Genomic DNA, 24019 nt, shown 5'->3' on the forward strand with positions numbered 1-24019 from the left:
CCCCTTTTTGAAGGATTCAGCAGAGAGGCCGGGGCTTGGAGGAAGGCGAGTTCGGGTTCTCCGCTGTCCGCATCAACCAGCCCCTTAAATCTCACCGCGAGCTCCATTCGCTCTTAGGAAGCTGCCCTCTGAATACTGTGATTTTAAGGGCGCTGAAGGGCCTTCCTGCTCCCAGAATATTCACTGTGCCTCAAATTCACTATTAAAGCCACTCCTTTGATTTAAGGAAACATTTCTCAAAGTGTGCTCTGTGGAACACTGGGTTCAGGCAAGTCAGTATCTTGGGCAGTAAGGAAGAGTTCTTCAAGGGAAGGGAGAGAGAATACGTTTTCTTTTGTATATTATTTCCCCAGGTTCTCACACGAGGCCTGCCACATGGGATGTTCCATGAATCTATGTAGAATGATGGTTTAACCGGCCAGGTGAGTTTGGGAAGCACCGGCTGAAAGCCAAGATTGAATTTTCTTCCTCTGAGCTTTGGTCAACTAGGGTAGCTTAGGAAATGCCAGGAGAGGGAGCCTTCCTGCAAACATGTTTATCGGGACTAATATTCTAAAATGCAGTTGCCACCAAGTTGACAGTTTTGCTCTGTGATGTTATAGATTGAGAGTCTCATATGCTGGGTAGCAGGACACGAAAGGGAGGTGGAGGGGTGTCAGCCTGACACAAATGGCCTCCGGGGTGACTTGAGAAGCAGTTGCTTAGACAGGAAATCTGGAGGTTTTGGAAGCTGGAGGACTTCCAAGCCCATTCGAGGGGATTGCTAATTGAAGGTGCTGTCTCTAAAAGGTACTGATTCAACATGTTTTGGTTATATTGGGCTGGAGGGAACACAGGAGTGTTTGGAGCAAATGGATGTCACTGGGTCCCCAGCAGAGTGGCAGATGTCTGGGTCAGGCAAGTCTTCATGAGCATGGGGACAAAGCAGGGGGTGAGGAAGGGTGAGGAAGGGGAAGAATCAGTAGGACAGAGCCCTGGGGCCGGACAGAGCCACGGAGCTGGGTGAGGGTGGGGATGTGGGCCCCCCCCCCTGAGCCCCTGAAGACAAGTGCTACATAGCTCTGTCATGCCCAAGCCTGACCTTGCTCCCTGATGCCACCAAGCAAGTGCCACCTCATCATGAAGAAGCTAAGCTCATTCTTCTCAATCTGGAAAAGAGAGAGAGAGAGAGATGGAGAGACAGAGAGATGGGGAGACAGATAGAGACGGAGACACAGAGAGAGACAGAGAGATGGAGAGACAGAGAGATAGAGATGGAGAGACAGAGAGAGAGATGGAGAGACAGAGAGAGAACAACAGCTCCCATTTCTCAGAGCTTCAATTTAGCTCCCCCTCTGATGAGCTGCTGGCAGGATGCGCAAAAAGCAGTGCAATTTAAAACTCAGGAACCTCGGCCTTCAATAATTCCCAGCTAGGTTCCCGCGCGCGGAAGAGTAAATAACACACCCGCTACAAACGCTGGGAGCGAAATCGCCAATAACAGCTCCACGCTTATGATAACTTTCCCAATTTTCTGCAATCTCCACCGCTTCTCTCGCGACTTGGGAGCCACTGTCACAAAAAGTAATAAACACATCAATCCAAAAGAAAAAAGAGCATTGTGCGGCCCAAACGACTTAACCGATCGAGTTGGCAGCTGGCGGGATGGAGCGGAGGGGCGGGAGCTGAGGCTGCCTCCCAGGGACCCTTCCGACGACGGCGCCCACCCGCGGCCGACGCGGACCCGCACCCGCACCCGCACTGCACGCGCCTTCCCAGTAAGCTAATTGTAGTTTCCAGCGCTCGTTATGGATTTCAGCCTTTGCTGAGATCTCAAGCTCTGGGATTAATTTGTAAATCTCTGTTTAGCCAAAATTTGACAGCTCTTGCTTGGCCTTTGCCTCTCCCCCCGCCCCCCCAAATAGAAGGGACCACGGGAAGGATTCGTCTTGGAATAAAGAATTCCTTCCCTTAAAAAATAAATCCAAACTCTAATAACGCCTCTCAAGTTATTGCCCTCAGATTCTGCAAACATGTACTGGAGACAGCAATTATGATGTTCAGCATCCCTGAAGGTTCCCCCTCCCCACCCAAATAACAACCACAAAAAATTATGCCTGAAAGGGAAACAAAAGCAATTTATGTTTTCCAGTTATCGCCCCGAAAATAGCCAAGGATTACTTGCATACCAAAGAGACGAAATCAAATCTTTCACTACTGCTTTAAAAAAATCCTATTACAAATTACATTTAACTCAGGTGTGTATAGTTGGCCAGTTCTTATCCAATTGTAAATTAGACCAGGGCTGCCTATGGGGAGGCAGAAGTGGCTTTTGAAACATGTCTTATTGACCGGGTGTAAATTACCTGCAGCAGATTTGTGAAGCAAATTTGAAAGCAGGAGATGCCTCCAGGCAACATGGTATCGATTGTGGATTGATATTCGGCTGATTTTCAGGTGAAAAATAAATATTGTTTTAGCAGCAATTTAATTAACAAATCATTGCGCAAACGGTAAGAATATTGTGTTGTCCAATACAGGGACTTAAGCTTGCTTTCCTTTCTTTTTTTTTTTTTTTTTACAATTATCTGATAAATGCTTCGTTACACAGGTAGATTAACTGTCTTTAGTCATCACTCTAAGTCGCTCTGGGAATCCACATAAAGCAAAGTAATGGTTATGGGCACCCGGCTCATTTTTCTCCAGGCTAGAAGCGAGGTGTTCCCTGCTTCTAAATGAAATGAACACACTTCTCTGCAGCACCGGAAAAAACCCGAGGTGTGCTGATTTTAGCAGAGCCCTCGCGGAACAGCTGGACGCCCGGGGGAACGGGAAGGCTGTCAGGCTAGCTCTGTCCTCAAGCTCTCATGCGACCTTGTGCAGATCACTTCGCTCTCCCAGCCCCGGTTCCTTTGTGGATTAGATCATCCCTAAAGCAGCGGTGTGCTGCTAAACAGGCCGCTCTTGCAGGCGCGAGGCCTCGCTTCTAGTGTTTTCCCATTACTCTGACGTGGTGGCGGGCACAGTTAGGAAGAGATGCCTCCAGCCGCCTCGAACCAGCTCCAGCTGCCCACTGCCCCTGAGATGATTTGTCCTTCAAGAATTGCACGAGTTTGCCCTGGCCGGTGTGGCTCTGTGGTCAGAGCGTCTTTGGTCATTTGCACCAAAGGGTCACAGGTTCTGTTCCCAGTCAAGGGCATGTATCTGGGTTGCAGGCTCGTCCCGAGCCCCAGTCCGGGCACATGCAGGAGGCAACCAATCGATGTGTCTCTCTCACATCGATGTTTCTCTCCCTCTCTCTCTTTCCCCCTCCCTCCCTCTCTCTCTAAAAGTCAGTTACATATCTAAACAGCTCACCAGCTTTCAGAAAATTTAAATGCGCATACACAGGAAGTGAATTCTACCTTTATTTAATAATTCACAAGTTACATCAGAACCTTCCAGTGTAGCAGGGCCATGATGATGAATATCAATATGATTTCTCATGAATGATCTGTCCAGAATGTCCAGCTTTTCTCCTTTTGTCCTTTTAAAGGGGAAAAAAAGCAAAACAGTAGCAAAATCATCTAATATGGAGATAGCACCCATAAGAGTTCTCAAAATCTTCCCCAAAAATGATATTTTAAAATACTTTTTCCCCCTAATACAAAAGTACTACATGTGCATTAAAGGCAATGCAGGTAATTTCATGAAGGTCAACGGAGTGAACATGCTTAACTCTCTGCAGTTACCTCACCCAGAGATCAACATATTGGTGCATTGTTCAGTTATTTCCCTCTCTCTCGCTCTCTCGCTCTCTCAAATCAATAACAAAAAAATTTAAAAAAACACACAAGAGGACACTGAATCCAGACACTACAGGAAGCAGGATGAGACAGAAACAATGTGAGACGAGGGAGCAGTGAATGGAGGGAAAACACAATTGATTAATTAAAAACCATCATCTGAACAGCAGGTTGGAAACTGCAGAAAATCAATTTAATGAGGTAAAAGACAAATTCAAGACATTTTCCATTATACACATGGGAAAGTTTGATAGATACTGGTTTATAATGACAGAGAAAAATGACCAAATACTCATTTGAAAAAGGTAAAGTGGCGACTAACAGAACAAAAGTGGGTATTTCCTTCTAAATTATATTTTAATAAAAAGAAGAAATTAAATATAATCTACATGTTTCTTTTAAAAAGGAGGGGAAATCATACAAGCCTAAAAAAACAAAACAAAATAATAAAAAACCGAGCATTACTCTCATAATATATAGAGTGAATATTAAATCCAAACCAGATAAGTTAGTTAACTATTAAATTGAGAGATTCTCAGAGTAAAAGAAAATTCTATTTAGTTAGATAATCCTAAAACAAATGGTTTCAGAGTATTAACTAAGGATATAAAACTGTGAGTAAAATAGTGAGATGGATTTAACATATGCATCTCGAATTTGTATTTCCTGGAACGGAAGATCATAGTCTTCTAAATTTTCTATAGAATATATCCAAGAATTACCTCTTAGCTTTCACGAATGACCTTAATAAATTCAAGAGGATTTCTATAGCTCCTGACAGGTGGTTTGAAGGTTCAGAATTAAGCCAACCATGATGCCTCCTTCATTTTCAAACTTCCATGGCAGAGATCTAAAAATAAGAAACCATCCATAGCTATCCTAGAAAATTGAGAAAAATGCAACTAATGGGCCCAAATTCTAAAGTATTCCTGGAAGCAGCAAAAATAGAGGTGAAAATAATCCCAACAGGTGACAAAGAGCCCACATTCAGTGGGCGGCACGGGGGACCCCTGGGAAGAATGTGGGTTCTCACGGGGCCCAGGAGGACCCCAGCATCAGAGGGCAGGGTCAGGAGGAGGGGGCCCGGCAGCCCGCGGGGTGCTTGACTGTAGACCTCCTTGACCTCCCGATGACAGTCCAGCCGCTGCTGACGACAGGGATGGTCACCTGGGGGAAACCGATGTGCCCTCGTCTGCTGCACTCGCTGTGGCCCCCGGGCCCTGGCCCCTTGCCCGGCAGACTATTGAAGCATTGGGTGGCAAAGTACCACAGAAGAGCCGTCATCGCAGAAAAATATTTTTTCAAAGTATGAGTCACAGTCTTCATATGAAAACTGCAGCATCTTCATTCTCAGATTCCAAAATGCTGAGCTTAGAGGATAAAAACAACAACAACAAAACAATTGGAGGTGGGGGGAGGTGTGGGAACGGAAAGCCAAGCTACCTCTCTGTTTTGAAAGGGAGGTTAATCCAGTTGTCTTTCTTTTTTCAATTGTTTTTCTAGGGAAAAAATATCTAGACACATGTTTTGAGTTGTTTTCCACATTCAGATTGAATAAAAATAATATATTCTAATGTTTTACAAAGTGCCTTGAAATGTACATAATTTCATTTGCTCTTTCAGACGCACCCTTTGAGTTAGGTAGCCCGGGCATTATTCTGCCCACTTAACAGATGACTGATGAGAAAACTGAGGCCCAGGGAAGCGAAGCGGCCGGCCCAGTGCTACCGAGTGGAAGAGCCGACTCCCGAGCCCCAACCTCCTGACTCTCGGGCCAGTGTTCTTGCTCCCTCACCAGGGACCATAAAACCTTGGCCCGAGGAATAAATAAACTTCCTGAAGGAAGAGCTCTGAGCGCTCTCACGGGCGCGGAGAGGGTGCTGAACGAGTGAACGGACCGAGAGCAGCAGCTGTTACGCACGGACCCTTCTGTCCAGAGCTCACCCCGATCTTTCGCGCACTCTTCTCTTTAATTAAGCGGGAGACTGGTGGGAGCCCCCCAGCCCCTGCGCGCCCCTCGCCAGGGAGCCTGCCTCCTGGCCCGCAGGGGAGCCGCGGGGTGCGGCGGGCAGCCCACCGCGCGGGCAGGGCAGCCGGTGACTTGGCCGCGGAGGAGCTGGGCCCCGCGGGGGCAGGGGCTGGCGGGGGCAGGGTGCGTGCCCTCCTGCTGCAGACCAGGCCTCCAGACCTCTCCCGTGTGGCTTGCCCGCGACTGAGGACAGGCTCCCTGAACTATGGAGTTAGCTGGCTCTTTAGCTGCAGGCCTGGCACGAAGATTTATGTTCCTAGTGTGACCACACTCACCATCCATCACGATTAGTTACAATAAAATCTCTCTTCGTGTTTTTAAAAGCCCTTCGAGTTACATTCCATTACGCAGTTAACATATCGCAGATGGTCGGGCCATTGTTCAGCCGGGGAACCAGTTTTTGATCTCTGCAAAGGAGGGCAGGGAACCAGCGCGTGACCTCCTCCGGGGTCCCCGAGCCCCTGCGCTTGGAGCGGAGGAGAGAGGCGGAGAAGGGAGGCCGGGCTCACCCCGGGAACGCAGCGGTCAGGCAAACGGGTGAGCAAAGCAGAAGGGCCCGGGGAAGGCCTTTGCCTCGAGGGACGCTGCCTGGACGTCCCCTGGTCTCTGGAACATCCAGTCTGTCCTTCTGGACAGGTCAGCCCAGCCAGCGCCCAGGCGGCTCCTACCCCCTCGTGCAGTTCCCGTCGGGGGGAGCCCCAGCTGGGAGCTCAGAGGATGCGAGGTGAAGGGACGATTTATCAATGTTGCCCCCCAAACTTGCCGCTTCCTACCTCCTTCCACCACCCCCCACCTGGAGTCTCAGTAAATGGCCCTGGCTGGTAGCCCGGCCCCCAGGAAGCTGTGTCCTGCCCCCCGACCGCCGCTCCCTGCTGGGACTCACGGCCCGGGATTGGAGGGGTGTCCTGCGGGCGGGGTGCGCGGGGGCCCTCAGGGTGTCTGCGGCTCCGGCTCCGCTCGTCTCCAGTCCACACGAGGCAGAAGGGGGGCAGGGGGGGATAAGTGGTGAAGAGGCTGCCGCCTCAGGCTGGACCCTGCGACGAGCCCGGCCTGCGGAGCAGATTCAGCCAGCAGCGCACAGTGGCCCGCGGCTGACATGGGACCTGCGGGGCAAATGCTACCTGGTTCTGCAAGCTACAGAGATTCTGTTGCTACTGCAGCGTAACCTAGTAAAATGGGGAGACCTCAGGCCCCAAACTGAGGGGTCATCTTTGGTCAGCCCCCCTTACCCTCAGCCTCCACGTTAACCCCCAACGAGTCCTGCCGTCCCCACCATCAAACTGTCTCCACCATCAAACTGTCTCAAATGCCCCCCCTTTGCCCCTTCCTGCCACCACCACATCCACCCCTGGCTCCTGGGCCGCCCCAGGACTTGCCACATTATACGATCCCTTGCTGTCCTCCCTTCTGTCCACTCTGCAGCTGGCATCAGTGAAGATCAGGGGATGCCACGCCCCTTCCAAGATTCCCCATAAGCTTTCCAAGAAAAGTCAACCCCCCCCCCGCAGAATTGTCTTGTTTGTTGGTTTATTTGCTTTCTGTCTGCCCCTGCCACTCTAGACTGGAATGTAAGTCCCATGAGAGAAGGGACAATTGTCTTCTTTCTCTGACGCATCCCCAGTGCCTGGCACATGAGTGAGCATATGCTTGATGACTATTTCGCTATAAAAAAAAACAGCTAACATTCATGGAGCACTTACAAGTATGGACTTATTTAATTTCCTCAGCAACCTATGAGGTAGAGACTATTATTACCTCCATCTTATAAATGAAGACGTGGAGGCACAGGATGGTTATCTTACTTGCCCAAGGTCACACAGCTATTGAGTGGTGGACCTGGGATTTGAGCCCAGAGAGCCTGACTCTAGAGCCTGGGCACTTAATTAGTGTGTTATCCTGAGCAGGTCAATGGCTTAGGGGGACTCTCCCAAGCCGCACTCAACCAGAAATAACACCCTCAGCCAGAGCATCTTCCAAGGAAATATATCCATTTCCAAAATCCAACCACACTTCTTCCTTCCTTCCCGTCTCAAGGTTCCTGCAGCATTATGAAAAGAACGCAGACTTCGAAGCCAGACAGGCCTGGGTCTGCTCCTCAGCCTGAGGACTGACTGTGTGTCAGGCACAGGGCCAAGCCCTTAGCACCTGCTATCCCATTTAACAGACAAGGAAACTGAGTCTCGGGAAGGTTGCCCACGTTATACAAGCCCACAAGCAGAGAGAGATTCCAGCTCGGGCAGTTTGACTGAGTGACTGCATTCAGGACACTGAATCCCTCTGGGTCTCGGGTGACTCATCTACACAATGTTGCAAACTAATAATACAACCCCCCCCCCCCAAATCCAGGGCGATGTGCATGTGGCACACAGTAGGCTGTCAGTGGTAGCTCCAAACAGCAAGGAGTCTCCCCCGCCACTGGGCACAATCGCTCATGAGAAATAACTGCCGAGGCTCAGCGCTCAAGCAGCCGGGGGTTTCAGAGACGCGAGAGGAGTATCGATCCACTAACGACCCGCCTAAATCACTAGAAAGCCATCTGCAAACAAAACGCCCTTGAGAAATCATCACTTGTCACCGGCTCCTTAACCTTCACGGCCAGCGGGGTCAGACGGCAGACTTCATTCCCTAATGTCGTGGCGCCCGCCCCTCCCCGAGCCTCGGGCTCCCCGGTTAACAGCTCCGGGGACAGCGCGCTAACCTCCCAGACCCCCCACCACCCAGCTAACGGAGCCGAGCCGGGCCGACCCCGGAGAGCCCCAAATCAGATTCGCTTTCTCTAAGTCCTAATGAATGAGGAGGAGGCAGGGTGCTTCATCTCCGGCTTATCAATTGCATGATCCGTCCTGGGGAGGTGGCCGTGAGGCTGGGCGCATGACAGATCCATCTCATTAGGCGGCAGATTCATCACACCTTCGGTCCCCATTCTAAACGCCTCCCTCTCGCTACTGTCTCCTCGATGGCGCATCCGCTGGCAAGACACAGGCAGGCAGGGGACTCAAAGCCTCCACTTGAAAAAACACAAGATGTCCTTCTTTGAAGGCCTTACTTCATTTATTTCCATTACAAACCTGGGACTCTGGCTCTGCCCAGGCAGCTGGTTGGAAGCTGGCGAAGGGAAGGGGGCCGGGTGAGAAAGACCCCAGAGCAGAGATGGAGAAAAGCAACGATCTGATTTTAGACCTCACACATCAGACCTCAGGGCCCCTCATCGGATGACCTCATCATGGGCATCTCCCTAATTCCAGAGCCCCACAATCTGCCCAGGACTTTCATTGGGTCCTCCGTGGTCTAGGACAGCCTAGGTCCCTGAAGGACCCCGTGAGGACTCCATGTAGCTCAATGAGAGAATTCCGCCAGGGCCCAGAGTCAGGCTTCATCAGAATCAAACCTTTCACAGGGCAAAACCCAGAATCGATCACTCAAATAGACAAAGACTGCTACGGCTCAGACCATCTGCCTGTGGAGAGCAGGACAGAGGACAGCCCAGGCCATTGAGATTACAGAGTCTGCCGCAGGAGTGAGTTCAAGGCCAAATCGGAAGGGTTGTCTCCCATTCAAGGCCTGCTCTCTGGGGAGAAAATGGTCACTTGGTCAAACTGTGACCAGAAGCCAAGAGGCCAGCAGAAGATTTGAAAGAGGCCACAGAGGAGAGCTCAATGTTTGTCTCTATCTTTTAAAGAGTTTAAAGCAAATATGAACCCTTTGTTCCTCTCAAATGCCTTAAAAGAGAGTCGTGATTGGATTTCATCCTGGGCCACAATTTATTCCTTGAGCATCTCTCCAGCAGCTTCCCAGCTGTATCCGCCCCTCTGTGTCCTCTCTCAAGAGCATTTGGTCGACTCAAATAGGAAAAGATCACTCCTTAAAACAGAGATGTGCAGTTACAGTGTGAGTGTCACACAGTATTGTCTTGGACAGGAAGTTAAAAAAAAAACCTTTGGACAGATATGCCACCAAAAGCACAAGCAACCAAAGAAAGAAAATAGATAAATTGGAATCATCACAATTAAAACGTCTGTGCTTCCAAGGACACTATTAGGAAGGTGAAACGACACCCCACAGAGTGGGAGTGTGCTTGTAAGTCATTTGTCTGAGACGGGATCGCATCCAGAAGATATAAAGAACTCTCACACCCCAGTAATAAAAACAGAAAAAAAGGCCTCAATTAAAATATGAGCAAAGGATTTGAAGAGGCATTTTCCCAAAGATAACGTACGAATGATGAATAAAGACGTGAAGACACGTTCAACGCCATCAGTCATTAGGGAAAAGCAAATAAAAACTACAATGAGATGCCACTTCGTGCCCCGCAGGACGGCTGTAATCAGAAGGACAGGCAGCGATGGGCTGGCGAAGACGGGGGGACCTGGAGCCCCCCGCGCTGCTGGTGCAGCTGCTGTGGAAAGCAGTGGGTGGGCCACAGCGAGTTAAAAATGGAAATACCACGATGGGCGTATACTCGGGCTGAAGGAAGGGGCTCGAACAGATATTTATACACCGGGTTTATAGCCAAGAGGTGGAAATTATTCAAATATCCACTGAGAGTAAATGGATAAACCAAACGTGGTGTAGGTGCACAGTGGAATATTACTCAGCCTTAAAAAAGAAAAAAAAAACTCTGACACAGGCGATAGCATGGATGAAACCTGAAGAGATCTTAAGTGAAAAAAAGCCAGGCAGAAAAGGCCAAATAGTGTATCATTCCACTTATGTGGGATACTTCGGGTAGTTGGAGTCATAGAGACAGAAAGCAGAACAGTGTCATCAGGGTCCAGGGGAAAGGAGCTATCACCAAGCGGCACGTTTTCTTCCAAGGGCCTGTCTGCCGATACACTACAACCAGTGAAAATCGGGATGCCCGAAAGTGTTCTTTGGGAAGATATCTGACCAAAAAAATAAATCCAAATCCATTGTCTGATGCTGTTAAATAAGATGTTGTTAAATATTTGGTAGGATTCGTCGCCCCCAAACACAACCTTTGGAAGCCAGCAGGCTCCTCCACGTTCCACCCTCTGCGGAAGCGGGTGATGGGAGGTCACCACGCGTCTTTTCCGCAGCCGGCGTCCAGTTAGCCGTGATGCGGGCAGATAGAGCTCTCGTCTCGCTGCATCAGTTCCTCCCTCCACCCCCTCACTAGCTGGGAGCCCTCCTGAAAAAACAATAGATGCATAATACGAGCAAAACAAAGGAGTCGGGAATAAACAGCTCTGGGAAATAAGTAGGTCAAAATACAGTCAATTTCCAAATTTAAACTTATGTTTGCAAAACGTCCCCTTAACACAGGAGCCTGCCTCGGCCCTGTGGGCTAAAGCATTGAAAGTTGAAGGTGCCTGAGTGGCTGCTTTATCAGGTAGCCTGGAGTTTACCCCGGAGGTTAAGCAATAAAATGGAAACAAAAATAATTTAACAGTTTTGCAGTTAGTTTAACCCAGCAACAGCTCCTTAAATGGCTTTCACCTTCCAGGAGCTTGCCGTGCTCATAAAGCGACAAGATGCATTTCAAAGCTATGAATTTGCTAAATAGAACTTCATTTCCTCTTCTTATTAGAGGTAATTAAATTTATTAGACGTCAGTAAAAGCCTTGTAAACAGAAAATATGAATGCTTATAAAAGTCTGCCCTCTCTTTTCAGCCTAATAATTAAGATGCAACGAGAAAGTCGCTAATAACAGCTCATAATTTATGAGGTGTCACTCAGCCCCGAATCTGAGACATATTGTGCAGGTATTAAACACTGAAATGAAAATAATACCCAGTGAACCACATTATTTATTAAATACATAACCACTCAGAGAAATAAACACATCACACGCGGAACTTGATATTTCTGATGGAAACAGTATATACATCATCTGCTGCTTGGGAATATATTACCCATCAAGTCAAATTCTTAAATCAAAGTCACAACTTGTTTAAATGCGCACTGCCTGTGGCAGCCTGGCAAGCCCCAAATTTCCACTCCACGTTCACCTTGATGTCAGTTTTCAAAGACTGAGTCCCTGTGAAGGTTTTTCAATATTATTCTTTTTAACATGCTCACAAGGAAAGAAATCCCCCAGCAAGCGTTTGTGAAAAAAACAGGAGAGAAGACAAGGAAAAGATTCCAGATGGACGAGCCAGAATCATAAATGAATGAAAACATTTCCCCACCCCACCCGCCAGCACCGAGGGGCTGGATGCACCCGCAGACTCAGTGCCCCCGCCCACGGGTGTGATCTAACCCCACACGGAACCCTTTGCTACTGCAGTTTCAGATGTAAACTTTATCTACAGTCCAGCTGAAACCTGTGCTAATAGATGGTGATGGAGAGTGTAGATGCCATATTCCACCGATTCAAAGATGCCCTTGTTTGTAAGCCACATCATTATTTTGGGTATCGCTAAGAAAGAAAAAATAAAACACTGCCAATGAAAGGAGGGCGTGCCGTCATTGAAAGAGGCACCCTGATCCCGGATCCCCGATCCTGGGGGGGAAAAAAGGCATTTTAGACTCCACATGACAGTCCTTTAAGCTAGACGAGGTTAAGATGAACATCAGTCTTGAAACTGTTATCTTGGTTACAGTGTGTGAATTATGTCTCAATAACGCTGTTATTAAAAGTGTTATTTTAGACTTAATGTGAAAAATCCTAATACTATTGGGTTGTGAATCAGATGGCTGAGAAAAGCCTCATTTTTAAGGTGACAGTTGAGGAAGGACCTAAAGAAGATCAAGGAGTGGACCTAAAGGGAGAAGAGAGTTCGGTAGAGCAAAAAGCAAGTGCAAAGGCCCTGAGGCGGGTGATTATTTGGTTCAGGGAAGCCACAGTGAATGGTGCAGAGAGAAATGCTGGGGGTGGAGAGTGTCATAGGACATGAGATCAGAGAGGTGACAGCAAAAAGGTTTCTTCCCCCCCCCAAAAAAGGTTTCCTCCAGTTTTCTATGAAGTTGAACAAATTAAATATATATATATAGAATATTGTTTACAAAAATTTGGGGGGTGGTGCTATCCATCAATTTCACTCCAAACCCCTACCTTGGTCGCTCCTGGAACAGTTTGAGAACCCGTCTGCCCGAGCATCCCTGCCGGCTTTGCCGGTGGTCCTGCCCAAGGTCCCCTGCGCCCGAGACTGAACGCAGCTCCCAGCACCGGTGGTTCAGGGGACCCTGTGCGGCAGATGGCCTCCAGGCGACGAAGGGACAGGCTGCTGGCAAACCCACTGGAGGCTGTTTATGGTTTGCGGCTATTGTGAATAAATCTGCTGTGATCGTTCCGGTGCAGGTTTTGTGTGCATTTAGGTTTCCTTTTCTGTGGACAGAGGGCTGGGATGCAATTGCTGGGTCATGTGGCGCCCGCGTCCGGTTTTCTAAGAAGCTGCCGAGCCCTTCTCCAGAGCCGCTGTCCTCACTGCCACTCCCACGGGCCACGTCTGCGTGACCCGTCTCTCCGCACCCTGGCCAGGGCGTGGTATTATTGTGGCTTCAAAAATCATAGCCCTTCTGCTAGGTGCTCCCTGGTATTAATTTGCATTTCCCTCGTGGCCAATGGCGCCGACCATCTTGTCACAGGTTTACTGGCCACCTGCATGTCCTCTCTGGATGGTTTTCCCTCCGGTGCTGGACCGGACTGTGTTTTCCCAGCTGGGCACCAGGTGAAGTCCCCGCCAGTGTCCCGAAGCTCTGTGGTAACTTCCCGAATGAGAGACAAGAGATTCCTGTCCCGCATCTCCCCACACCCGGGCTGCGCACTCACCGAGCACGGTTTGGGGATGGAGTCATGACGCCGTCTTTCCCGTGTGTGCGTGCGTGTGTGTGTGTGTGTGTGTGCTGTGTGTGTGTGTGTGTGCGCGCTGAGCACGTGTAATTGAGCTGAGTCAGACCTTTACGATGTGACGCCACCGTCTCAGCAGCCTCATGACCAGGCCTGTGGAATCTGATGTTCCAGGCAAGCCCGGTGCCCGAGTCCATGTCCACCGCACTCGCCCAGCCTTTCCTCAACCTCCACTGGCCGAGGCAGTTGGCCTTTTGCTCTCTTGAGCTGCGCTGAGCCTGGATCCCTAGACTGAATGCTATGCAGCTTGGCTGGAGCCTGATCCCACGTGGAGGTCTTCCCCATTCCTTTCTGGGGGCGCTTCCTCTGCCCCCTTTAATCGCAGACAGACCAAGACCTCCTTAGGCCCCTGAAGTCATGCCCCAAACACCGGCTCAGTTACCTGGCTGCCGTATCAGCCCTTCTGTGCTGACCAAACTCTCCCCAGGCCCAGCCATTCTCAGCTTTATTCCTTGCCTGCTGCCAAGTTCCACCGTGCTCACGGCCGCCTAAGACACAGTACCAGAGCCATGAAGGAATTCAGGGCACGGTACAAAAGTGGGTGTGGCTGGAACAAAGCTGAGAAGCCGGTTTGGGGAGATGGAGTTGGAGAGAGAGGCTGGGGGTGAATTTCAATCGGCCTTGTAAGCTGTGGCCAGAAAAACCTTCAGGGAAGGGAAACTGGGAGTATTTTAGAGCTGGGAATGGTGATGGCAGATCTCTACTCTAGCAAACCACCAGCCAATAAGTGTTTATTGAACAGCTATTATGTGTCAGATAAAAGTTAGCTGGATAGATAGCTAATGAGTTTTCAATGATTTGGGGGATATGAAATGTTATTCTGAGGATTAAGGAGCATAATAAAATGGAACGAAAGATTTGATCCTGTGAACTCTGCCGTCTGTAAAGAGCCCAACAGTAAATATTTTAGGCTCTGTGGGCCCCACAGTCTTGGTCACAGCTACTCAAGCCTGCGAAGGCAACCACAAATAATATGTAAACGAATGAGTGTGGCCGTGTTCCAATAAAACTTTATTTTATAAAAACAAGCAGTGGGCCAGGTTTGACTGGGGAAGGCGCTGTGATCTGCTGACTCCCACTCTAGATTTTACTGTTGTGACTTTTGCTTGACATGCCAGTGTTGGGGATGATGAATCTTGGCTTCTTTGATGTTAAGATCCTGCACCATAAACTCCAGCAGCTTGTTTGGGTCGTCAACAAATCACAAAACTTTTGTGGACCTCTGTGGCCCGAGGCAAGAAGAATTCATGACACACATTTGTTTTCTAGACAAAATTTCTCCTTTCTGGGCTGGAATTGGAGGGGATAGGCCATTCTCATAAGCAACCTGGGACCATCTTCCTCTTTGACATACTTTAGGTTTACTTAGGAGGTGGGTTTGAGAATGTTTGTATTCTTTCCAAGTCTCAGTATATACCAGAAACTTGAAACCCAAGGTCTATAATTCACTTTAAATAGTTTCATTGTTCCCATCTGGGCTTGAATTGCCCCATCTGTAAAATGGGTACAACAGATAAAACCTTCTCTTTGGAATTCATGGCATTACTTCTTTGGCCAAACTGCTTTCTTTAGCCTCAAGCTTTGTTTCAAAATGGGCAAGGGGGCTGAGACCGGGTTAAGAACAGGACTTGGAGGACAGGGGCCTTGTGTCCCTAGGACAGAGTCTGGTATTTAGGGAGGAAAAGGTGAGTGTTTGTTAGAAGAACCCACTTTGACTAAGGCAGAAGCATCAACACTACCAAGAGCTGGACGTGGGGCAGCAAAAGCTTCCTCGCCGTCAGCTCCGCGAGGGCGCCCCACGCAGCCACACTGCTGTTGCCTTGTGCTGGGCACTCAGTTTTGCTGGCCCAAGGCTGTCAAATTCACTTCGATTTTGGCCTCGGCTGGGGCTTCATGCTTTCAGAAAAATTTCCCCACCGCCTTTCACTTGAGGTCTTGGCTGGGATGCGGCTCCCACTCTGCACGCACAGCTCACTTAATGGGCACTGAGAAACGGGAGAAAGCTCGGGGAAGAAAACACAACCCGATCCGGCCTGAACCTTGGGAAACCTACCAGGGTCTGCATCTCTTTAAAAACTATACACAGACATTTCTGGTCGAAGTGAAACCATGCTTCTCACAGAGGACTGGAGACAGCAAATGAAGCCTTAGTCATACACAGTTAGTTTCAAACTTATGTTCCTGCTCGCAGGGAGAAATCAATGTACAGTATATTAAAAACAATCACCGCGGCCCTTAAATGATCCAATAGCTTAGCTTTGAATGCATTCAAGCTAATGGGGGCTTTAATGGCTTCTGACAGATCATTCTATTGATCAAGAGGCTTGTATGAAATATGCTGCCTACTAAACTCTGTTTTGATTTTGAGAAAAGAAAACTAAACGTCCATGGTAAACAGGGCTTGATTGTCCCGCGCTCCCCGAGAGCCCTCGCAGCCTGACCCTGGTCGGGAGCAGCCAAGGGGAAGACAATGAGAATCCTATATACCTGGCTCGCTTCTTGCCCGACTCTAATCAAGGCGTAATCAACTGGAAATCTCTGTCTGAAGATCTGGGGGCTGGGGTGGCAGGAGGGTGGCCAGGGGTGCAGGGTTCTGTGTTGGATGAGAGAGCAGGTAGCTTTAGCTGCCCCGGGAAACTGACTGGGCCCTTTCGGGGTTGGTAGGTTAACTGCGCCTGCTCCAAAGTGAGGGACTGAATTTCCTATTTGAAAGGATTAAAAAGGGGCTTTCGGGTGGGGATGGCAGTTTTGCAAAGACACGAATGAAGGCCCGCTCCCTCCATCCCAGTGCTCTGAGGCCCTGGGTTTATTTTATCAAATGCTGAACATGCCTCTCCTCAGGTCTGGTGTGTTTTGCAGGGTGCGTGGAGTCTGCAAAACATTACAAAGGGGCAGGAGCATTATTCTCCGGGACTTTTCTTGTGCAGGAGGTGTTTGCGTGTCCCCCCCCGGCTTGAAAAGTGAGCCGTGTGCCGCTCCCGTCAGACTGGCCTTGCCTGTGGTAGACACGTCTGCCAACTCTTCCGTCACCCTCTGCCCCCAAATTAAACTGGGTTCACAAAATAAAGTGCCCTCCTTTCTTGGATTTGCACAGGGCTTTAGGGTGCACACAAGTCCTCCCAAATGTGGCTCACAGCTGGGGGGAGCTTTTCCTGCGGGGTCTCCTCCAGCTTGCAGACCCTCTCCCCATCTCAGAAGCTGGCAAGGGCATGCAGGGCACCTTTGAAACTGGCACCATTAAGATGGTCTTTACTGACTCTTCGATTCCTTGCAAGAAGCAGAGGGGCTTCCTGTGGAAAGTCACTGATCAAGCGGGTCAGCGTGGCTCCGAGCACCCAGGGTCTGGAATCACTGCACTACCCCTAAACCTCGGGTGAACTGCCCTTGACCTTTCTGTCCCCATGTGGGGGCACCGCTGTCCTCTGCCTGCACTTCCCATCTCTCAGCAGGAAGCCACTGCACTTACCAGATTAAAAACCACGGCAGAGCCACATGCTCGGAGCACTTATTTGTATTGGTGTCATGTTTAGTCAGTGGCTTTTGTAAAATTGATGAATTTTGTCTAAAGGCAAGTGCAGACAGGCAAACAGATCTGTATCTGCTGTTATCCATTTAGCTTGACACACGTGTGCGGAGGAGCTGTTCTGCCTCGATTCCGGCCGGGCTGATGGAGAGGCACCGCGGGCAAGGCCGCGAGCCACACCGTCGGGAAGGATCCCGGCCGCACGCCGGAGTTAATTAACGCTTCCCCCCCCCCCGAAACAGACTGACCCCGGGACTCCAACACCCACAGTCGATAAACAATTGTTGTACACAGATCATCCATTAGGAGGTGATGGCAAGAATTTTTTTTAAGCAAATCTAAAATTGCAGTGGGTGACCTAATCCCGCCATGGTAATGGGAGTACTAAAGAACCATTTTTCACAGTATCTCATTTATAAAATGTCCACGCCACCCCCTAGGAAAAAAAATGGAAGCTGTGAGGAGCAAATGGGATGATGCGGGGCGGTCACATTATTCTGGTACTTTCTATAAGACATACTGTGAATCACTTAATACGCATGGTCACGGTGACAGACAGTGCAAAGGGCCAGGCGTCACCATCCTCCCTGCTGCACACGCAGAGACCAGAGGGAGCACAGAGAGCTCACGGGCCGCTGATGTCACAGGAAACTGGGAGAGCACCAGAGCCGGTACCGACGCCCGCATGCGCCAGGCCCTCCGGAGGGTGTTTTCTATGCACATCAACCTGTGTAATCTCCCTGCAACCTCAGGTGACAGATGCACTACGACCACCCCCATTTTGCAGACAGGAAGACAAAGGTTTGAAAGGGTGGGTAGCCTCAGGCTCACACGCAGAACCAAGACGCTGCTGCCCCCGGGGTCAGAAGGTTCTGAAAGCTGGTCAGTGGTAGCAGACATGGCAGAGCGGGGGCAGCGGGGCCCAGTCTTCAACGTGGGAGGGGGACCTGGGCAGTGGATGGCCGCAAGGACATCGTGCCTCCCATAGGAACTGGGACTGTCCTGTGAGAAGGACAGTGGAAGCCTCGTGTTTTCCCTTGTTAATAAGAGAGAAACAGGCCTTCCAGGCGATTTCCTGGGGTTCCTAACCGGCCCGGGAATCTCTCAGGTGAGCGAGAGAGCCAGGTGTATCCCCCTTCCTGACAGCCACCGACACCTGCCTCCCAGAGACGGCAGGGCCACAGGCGGGCCTGGCCGACCCCCGCCCCTCCCCTCCCCACCCAGCCCCCTAAGCCGCCTGCTTTCCCCGCAGCCGGGATCCTTACAACACTCCTGGGCCTCCCCTCCCCCTTTATGGTTGTCAAATTGATTTCACCACCGAGATACCCGTGGCTCCCAATGAAACGTAATTAAAAACACCATTTAATCACCAAGTAACAAAGGCAGACTGGATAAACGGCATTACCACTTCAGCGCATTTTAATCCGCGTGGCTCCTCTCCTTCCCAATCTGTTTGGAGAATTGCCTTTTCAAATAAAAATCCTGTCTTCCATGCGCTTGCCTCTGACAGATCTCCAAAATAAACAGTATTTAGCGTGGCAGGGGTCCACATGTATGCAATTTGCCCAGTGGTAAAATCAGCCCTAACTAGAGCAGGGGGAAAAAAGTTGCATTCGAAAATACCGTCCCTCAAAACACACACAAAACCTTCTCCTGAATGTGGGGTGTCCATTATCTGGGGCCTGTGGAATCTCATTTCGAGCACCCCTCGATGCAGTTAATGATGGGTTTAGAAGCTTCTTACTAAAACTGTGTCACAAGCGACACCGTGACCCTGAGCTTTTCTGTCCAGTACCGCCCCCTGGGCAGGAGGCTGCGGGGAAACCGGGGTGGGTGTGGCAGGGCTTCAGGGCTGCAGAGGGAAGCCCACCTCCCTTACTTGGGGGGCTCCCAGCACACCGTCCCCTCTCAGGCCCTCACTCTGGGGTGAGGGACATTCCCAGCGAGAAAGCCGTGCCTTTGGACCGAGGCACCTGCCGTTAGAGACCCTTTGGGATCCAGCACGTAGCCAGAGCCATCACCTGAAAGCCTAAGATTCCCGCTCGAGCCACCGCACCCGTCCCTGCAGGGAGCCCTTGGGCGTCTCGGGCACTGGAATCAAATCCAAACGCCGCCCGGCCTCCTCTCCGCCTGCATCGCCCGCGGTCCTCTCGTTTGTCTGCTTCAGCCACAGTGCCCTTTTCCTGCCCAAGCCCACCCGGTTGCTTTCCCGCCTCGGGCCCTGCTGCCCGCTGCCGCGTCACCGCCTTTCCCTGACCTCCTGGCCCAAGCCACCCTTCCCCAGGCCCCAGCTACTCTCTGGCCCTTCACCCAGGGGGTTCCTCCCCGGCACCTACATCTTATTTACTTGCTGGGCTATTGTCTGTCTCCCCCTACAGGGTATGTTTTCATTCTGGTTGCTACACACCCGCCGCCCTGGCATGGGGGCTGGCACAGCGGAGTCCCTGGGAGGCAGGGACCTGTCCTTGGGTGCCCAGGGCCACAGCACGGCTGAGCTGCGGGGGGAGGGCTGTCTTCAGAGCACTTTCTGAAGAAAGCTGGGACCAGGGCGAGCCCGACAGGGAGCAGGCGAGGACTGGTGGTTCCAGGAGGTCCCGGGGACAAGGCTTCCTGATCCCCCGCCCACACCCGTGTGCGTGTTCCCAAGAAAGTCCTCCACTAGCTCACAGGGGAGAAAGGGCCTGCCCGTAGCCCCGCAGGGAACTGAGTTGATTGTCAGTGGCCCCAGCAGCCCCCTTGTAATCGCCTCTCCTTCCTCCCACTGAAACCCCTGGGGAGCACATGTATAGTCCTCAAACGCGCTGAGCCACCGTTTACTCAAAGCCACCGTTTCTTCTGGGGAAACGGGACCTCGCCTTTTGGCTTCGCTGCAGGTAGTGGTCTCCAACCCTGGCTGCCCATCGCCTGGCCCCGGCCCCACCTACAGGACTCAGAGCTGCCTCACCTGGGCCCCACCCAGGCAAGGGCGCGGCCCACCCACTGGCGTGCAAGCAGAGCATCCCAGAGCTTCTCTTGGCCTCTCCTCTCATCCCCCAAACATTTTTATTGTTTATGAGTGTCTTCCGACGTACACAACATATTAACACAAACAGTCCACGGCAGTAGGGTGACAGTAACACACGGACATTGGGTGAGCACTGAACATTTATTTCTACTACAGGGGTGCGAGCAGGCAGGTCTGGGAGCGCTGACGTGAAGGGGGAGCGAGTCGGGGTGGGGGGCCTGGAGGGCTCCCACTCATCTGAGAGCAAGGAGACAATCAGCTCATGGCCACGCCCAGGGCTGCCAGATCTTCTAAACCCTCGAGACAGCACATGTTTTTATTTTACATGAAATCTCCCAATTTTTCAAATATTGGCCCTTGTGAAATATAACAAAGAACAACACAGGGGGGCTAAATGAAGCCTCAGGCAAGATGGCCCGAGGGTGCCCGGTCTATGACTTCTCTGTGCCAGGCACTCCTCACCCATGCACCTCCACTTAACCCACAAACCCTGCGAGAAAGGGCTTCGTCTCCTCTACTGACAAGGACACCGAGGCTCAAGGGCGTCAGGGAACTCGCCCAAGGTCGGAGACACCCAGTCTCCTGGCTGCTGTGCCTACCGGGATCTTCCTGTGGTCGTGAGCCCCGTGAGCGACGCACACCTTGAGCCAGAGAGGCTCTCACGGCAGGAGAGGCTGGTCCTCAGGGAGCCTCTAACGGGCAGAAATGCTCTTCACCTTCCAACTACTGCAAAGTTACAGAGAAGGCCACGGGCTGGGAGAAGGGAGAACTTTCTCATGATTTCTAGGGGTCACCAAAGGGCAGGAGACATGGGCTGGCCTCACAAGACAAAACTGGTACAAGGACTGAGGAAGGGAGGGGAAAATGTCTCCATAGGGTCAGCTTACTGATAGGGAATCATTCTAATATTTTTATTGGATATTTAATTACGTGTCAGAAATTGTTCAAATAAGTCTGTAGCTAAATAATTTCACTGAATCTTCACCTTGGGAGTTGGTGAAGTATCCCCACTACACAGATGAGGACACTGAGGCACAGTGACGTGCCAAAGGTCACAAAGCTGGTGGGAGTTGTGACTGGGGCCCAGGTTTCACCCTCTGCTCTACGTCGCCTCTCTAATGCTCTGATGTCATCCACTTTACCTGTCATTACCTGCAAGCGAGGGAATGATAGGGAAAAACCCTGCTACCCTGGCTAAATCCATGAGGCAGTGTAAATGGGGCTGTGTCTCTTTCATTAGATCAGGACAACTTGCTAATGGGAGGGTGTCAACTTCATTTTAATTCCAACACCTCTCCATTCCTGTGTGCAGAGTACAGGACCGTACCTCGGGCTTTTCCTTAGGTCTTTCTAGAGGAGGGAGAGGGGCTACTCTCCAATGAGTTGTTTCTTTCATTTATTGCGCCCGAGAGGACGGCAGCTACAGAGAAGCGGAGACCACGCCCTGCTCCCAAGCTCTGTCTGGAAGGGTCGTCCACTAGGGCCTTCCCCGCCGACGAAGATGCTCTGTGGACTGCCCAGGGCACACGTGGCTACTCAGCACCTGAAGTGTGGCTCGTGCAACCAAGGAGCTGAAGTTTTCTCTGCAATTAAAGTCAAATTAAAATTTAAGGAGCCACACACAGCTGGCGGCTGCCGTACTGGACACCACAGCCTCGAAGCAGTGCGGTGAGAAACTGGGACGGACATCCCTCAGCTCTGTGGTCCCCCGGGTGGCTGCAGAGCCACCTGCCCTTGAGTCTCTGTAAAGGCTTAAGAAGGAAGTAGGTTCAGCTTTGTCACAGGCGGGGTCCGCCCTTGTCACCTCCCTTGGCCTTGGGAGCTGAATGGCTCACATTAAAAATGCAAGTGGGGAATATTGGGGGGAGAGGCTGTTTAACATCAGATCAGAGGATCACACTGTGCGGTTTCAAACACTGTCACATTCCCGGGCTCCGTTCCCCAGCTGTTCCTAACTGGGACCCGGGCCCTACAATCTCAAGGCCGCGTCTCCCCAGGCTGCCCTTGCCGAAGCCCTCGGCAGGGATGGAGGAGAGAACCCCAAATCTCTCCCTCCTCCACTGGGACCTGCGCTCCTCCTAGGGCTTTGCCTCCAGAAGCAGACCTCTGAGCTCCGCCACGACGTCTGAGAGGTCGAAGGGCAGCGGCATCGCGGGGTCGCCCTTCTCCCAGTACGGCCGGCACTCCGGCTTCTGGTCCTCGGGTAGAGTTCGGGCAACTCGGGACTGGCATCTGCAAGAGCAAGAACAGGCAATTCACCGACGGGAGGGGCTCCCGGGGGCCCGAACCCCACCGGACCCCAGGCCAACTGGCAGCCACGTGGCCAAACGCCCCAAAGACCGCCCTTCGAGGTGGCGACGCCAACACGGAATGACGAGCGTGTGAGGCAGAAAGCAGGAGTTTACAACAAGGAAGATTGATTGTTCCTTTTTGTGTGTTTTCAATCTTCACCCGAGGATATTTTTTCCATTGCTTTTCAGAGACAGTGGAAGGGGGAGAGAGAAACATCGATTTGAGAGAGAGACGAATCGACTGGTTGCCTCCCGCAGGCACCCCAGCTGGGCCCGGGGATCGAGATCCGCAGCCCAGGTACGTGCCCTTGGCTGGAATCAAACCCGGGACCCTTCTGTCCGTGGGCCGACGCTCTAACCACTGGGCCAAACTGGCCAGGGTAAGAATTGTTCTTTACGGTGCTGGGACTTTTTTTGTTGTTTTTTTCAATTCCCAGATTTGTGAATTTCTCCAGCGGCTCTGGAAAAGCCAATCGTCAGGGAAATTCCGTTACTCTGCCTTTCAAAATGGCGAATTACTTTTTTATTATCTCAACTGTTATTTAAAGGGTGTGATTAGGCCATTATCAGATTTAAATGTTTGTGGGGTTTCGATGTATTACTAGATTCCTGAGAAAGATGAAGCTGAATTTACGGCATGGAAACGTCCAAGAACAGATTAAACAATATGACAGGCCAGGACTGACTTTGGAGGTCCCGGAGATGCGCACACGTCCCCGCCTGCTGTGCTCAGGAAAAGGCCCTCCAAGGAGAGACGGGCTTATAAGGATATATGCAAATGGAGGTTAATAATCATTTCCGCTGATGAATAGGTGGGGAAAACTTCCACAAAATTAAATTAAGAGGCTAGCAAGAGTTACTCCCCAAGGAAAACACTTAAATCACGGTTTTTATTAAATGGATTATTCATCAATCGCAGAGAAATTAATTATCACCTGCGACTAACACACAGCGTTGGAGGAAAAAGTTGGGGCAGCCCCACCACACCCTGGCGCGCACGGCCCCGCTTATCCGAAGCTGGCCTGGCAAAGGCCAGGGGCCTTCGCTTTATGCATCTGGAAGGAAACAGGACCAGGAGACGCAAACTGCAGTCAGGAACAGGCCATTTCTCCACTCTGGCGGCGACAGGCTGCGCGCTGAAAGGAATACGGACGCTCCTCGGCTTACGATGCGCTTACGTTCCGCTAAACCCATCGTAAACTGAAAATATTCTAAGTCGAAAATGCGTTTAATCCGCCTAACCCACGGAGCCCCTCGCTCGGCCCGGCCTACCCTAGCTCAGAACACTTCCACGGGCCTCCCGTGCAGCATCACCCAACAAAGCCGGCTGAGGAACAGAGTGGTCAGTATCCTGTGCAGTGACTTTCCTACGATGTCGCTTCCGCCACCGTAAGCTGGGGGCCTTGGGGACCGCCTGCACTATGACTGCACGTAGAAGAGTGGCAGGGGCTCTTCCCACCCCACCCCGTGTTCTCCCCATTGTTCCCTAAATCAGTTAAGAAGGGGTCCTGCCCACTATTTGCCTTCTGTGCCGGACTCGCTGTGAAGACATGAGAGAATGGAGCACCCCGGCCCTGTCTCCGAGCGCGATGGTAGA

The 24019-nt window shown here is 51.0% G+C and overlaps 1 protein-coding gene across 1 annotated transcript in view; it reads right to left on the reverse strand.

The window, feature by feature from the left end:
- Positions 1-20255: 20255 nt before the first annotated feature.
- The window catches only part of FTO (FTO alpha-ketoglutarate dependent dioxygenase), a 317340-nt gene continuing 313576 nt past the window's right edge, over positions 20256-24019 (reverse strand). Inside the window, exons 9-10 of the mRNA XM_081118969.1 lie at positions 22236-22363; positions 20256-21714 (exon numbers count right to left, since the gene is read on the reverse strand). Coding sequence (XP_080975095.1) covers positions 21668-21714; positions 22236-22363 — 175 coding nt within the window. The 3' untranslated portion in view covers positions 20256-21667. The remainder of the gene's footprint in view (positions 21715-22235; positions 22364-24019) is intronic.

Source organism: Miniopterus schreibersii (genome assembly GCF_964146895.1).
Source record: "Miniopterus schreibersii genome assembly, chromosome: 18".
In the NCBI taxonomy this organism is placed as follows: Eukaryota; Metazoa; Chordata; class Mammalia; order Chiroptera; family Miniopteridae; genus Miniopterus; species Miniopterus schreibersii.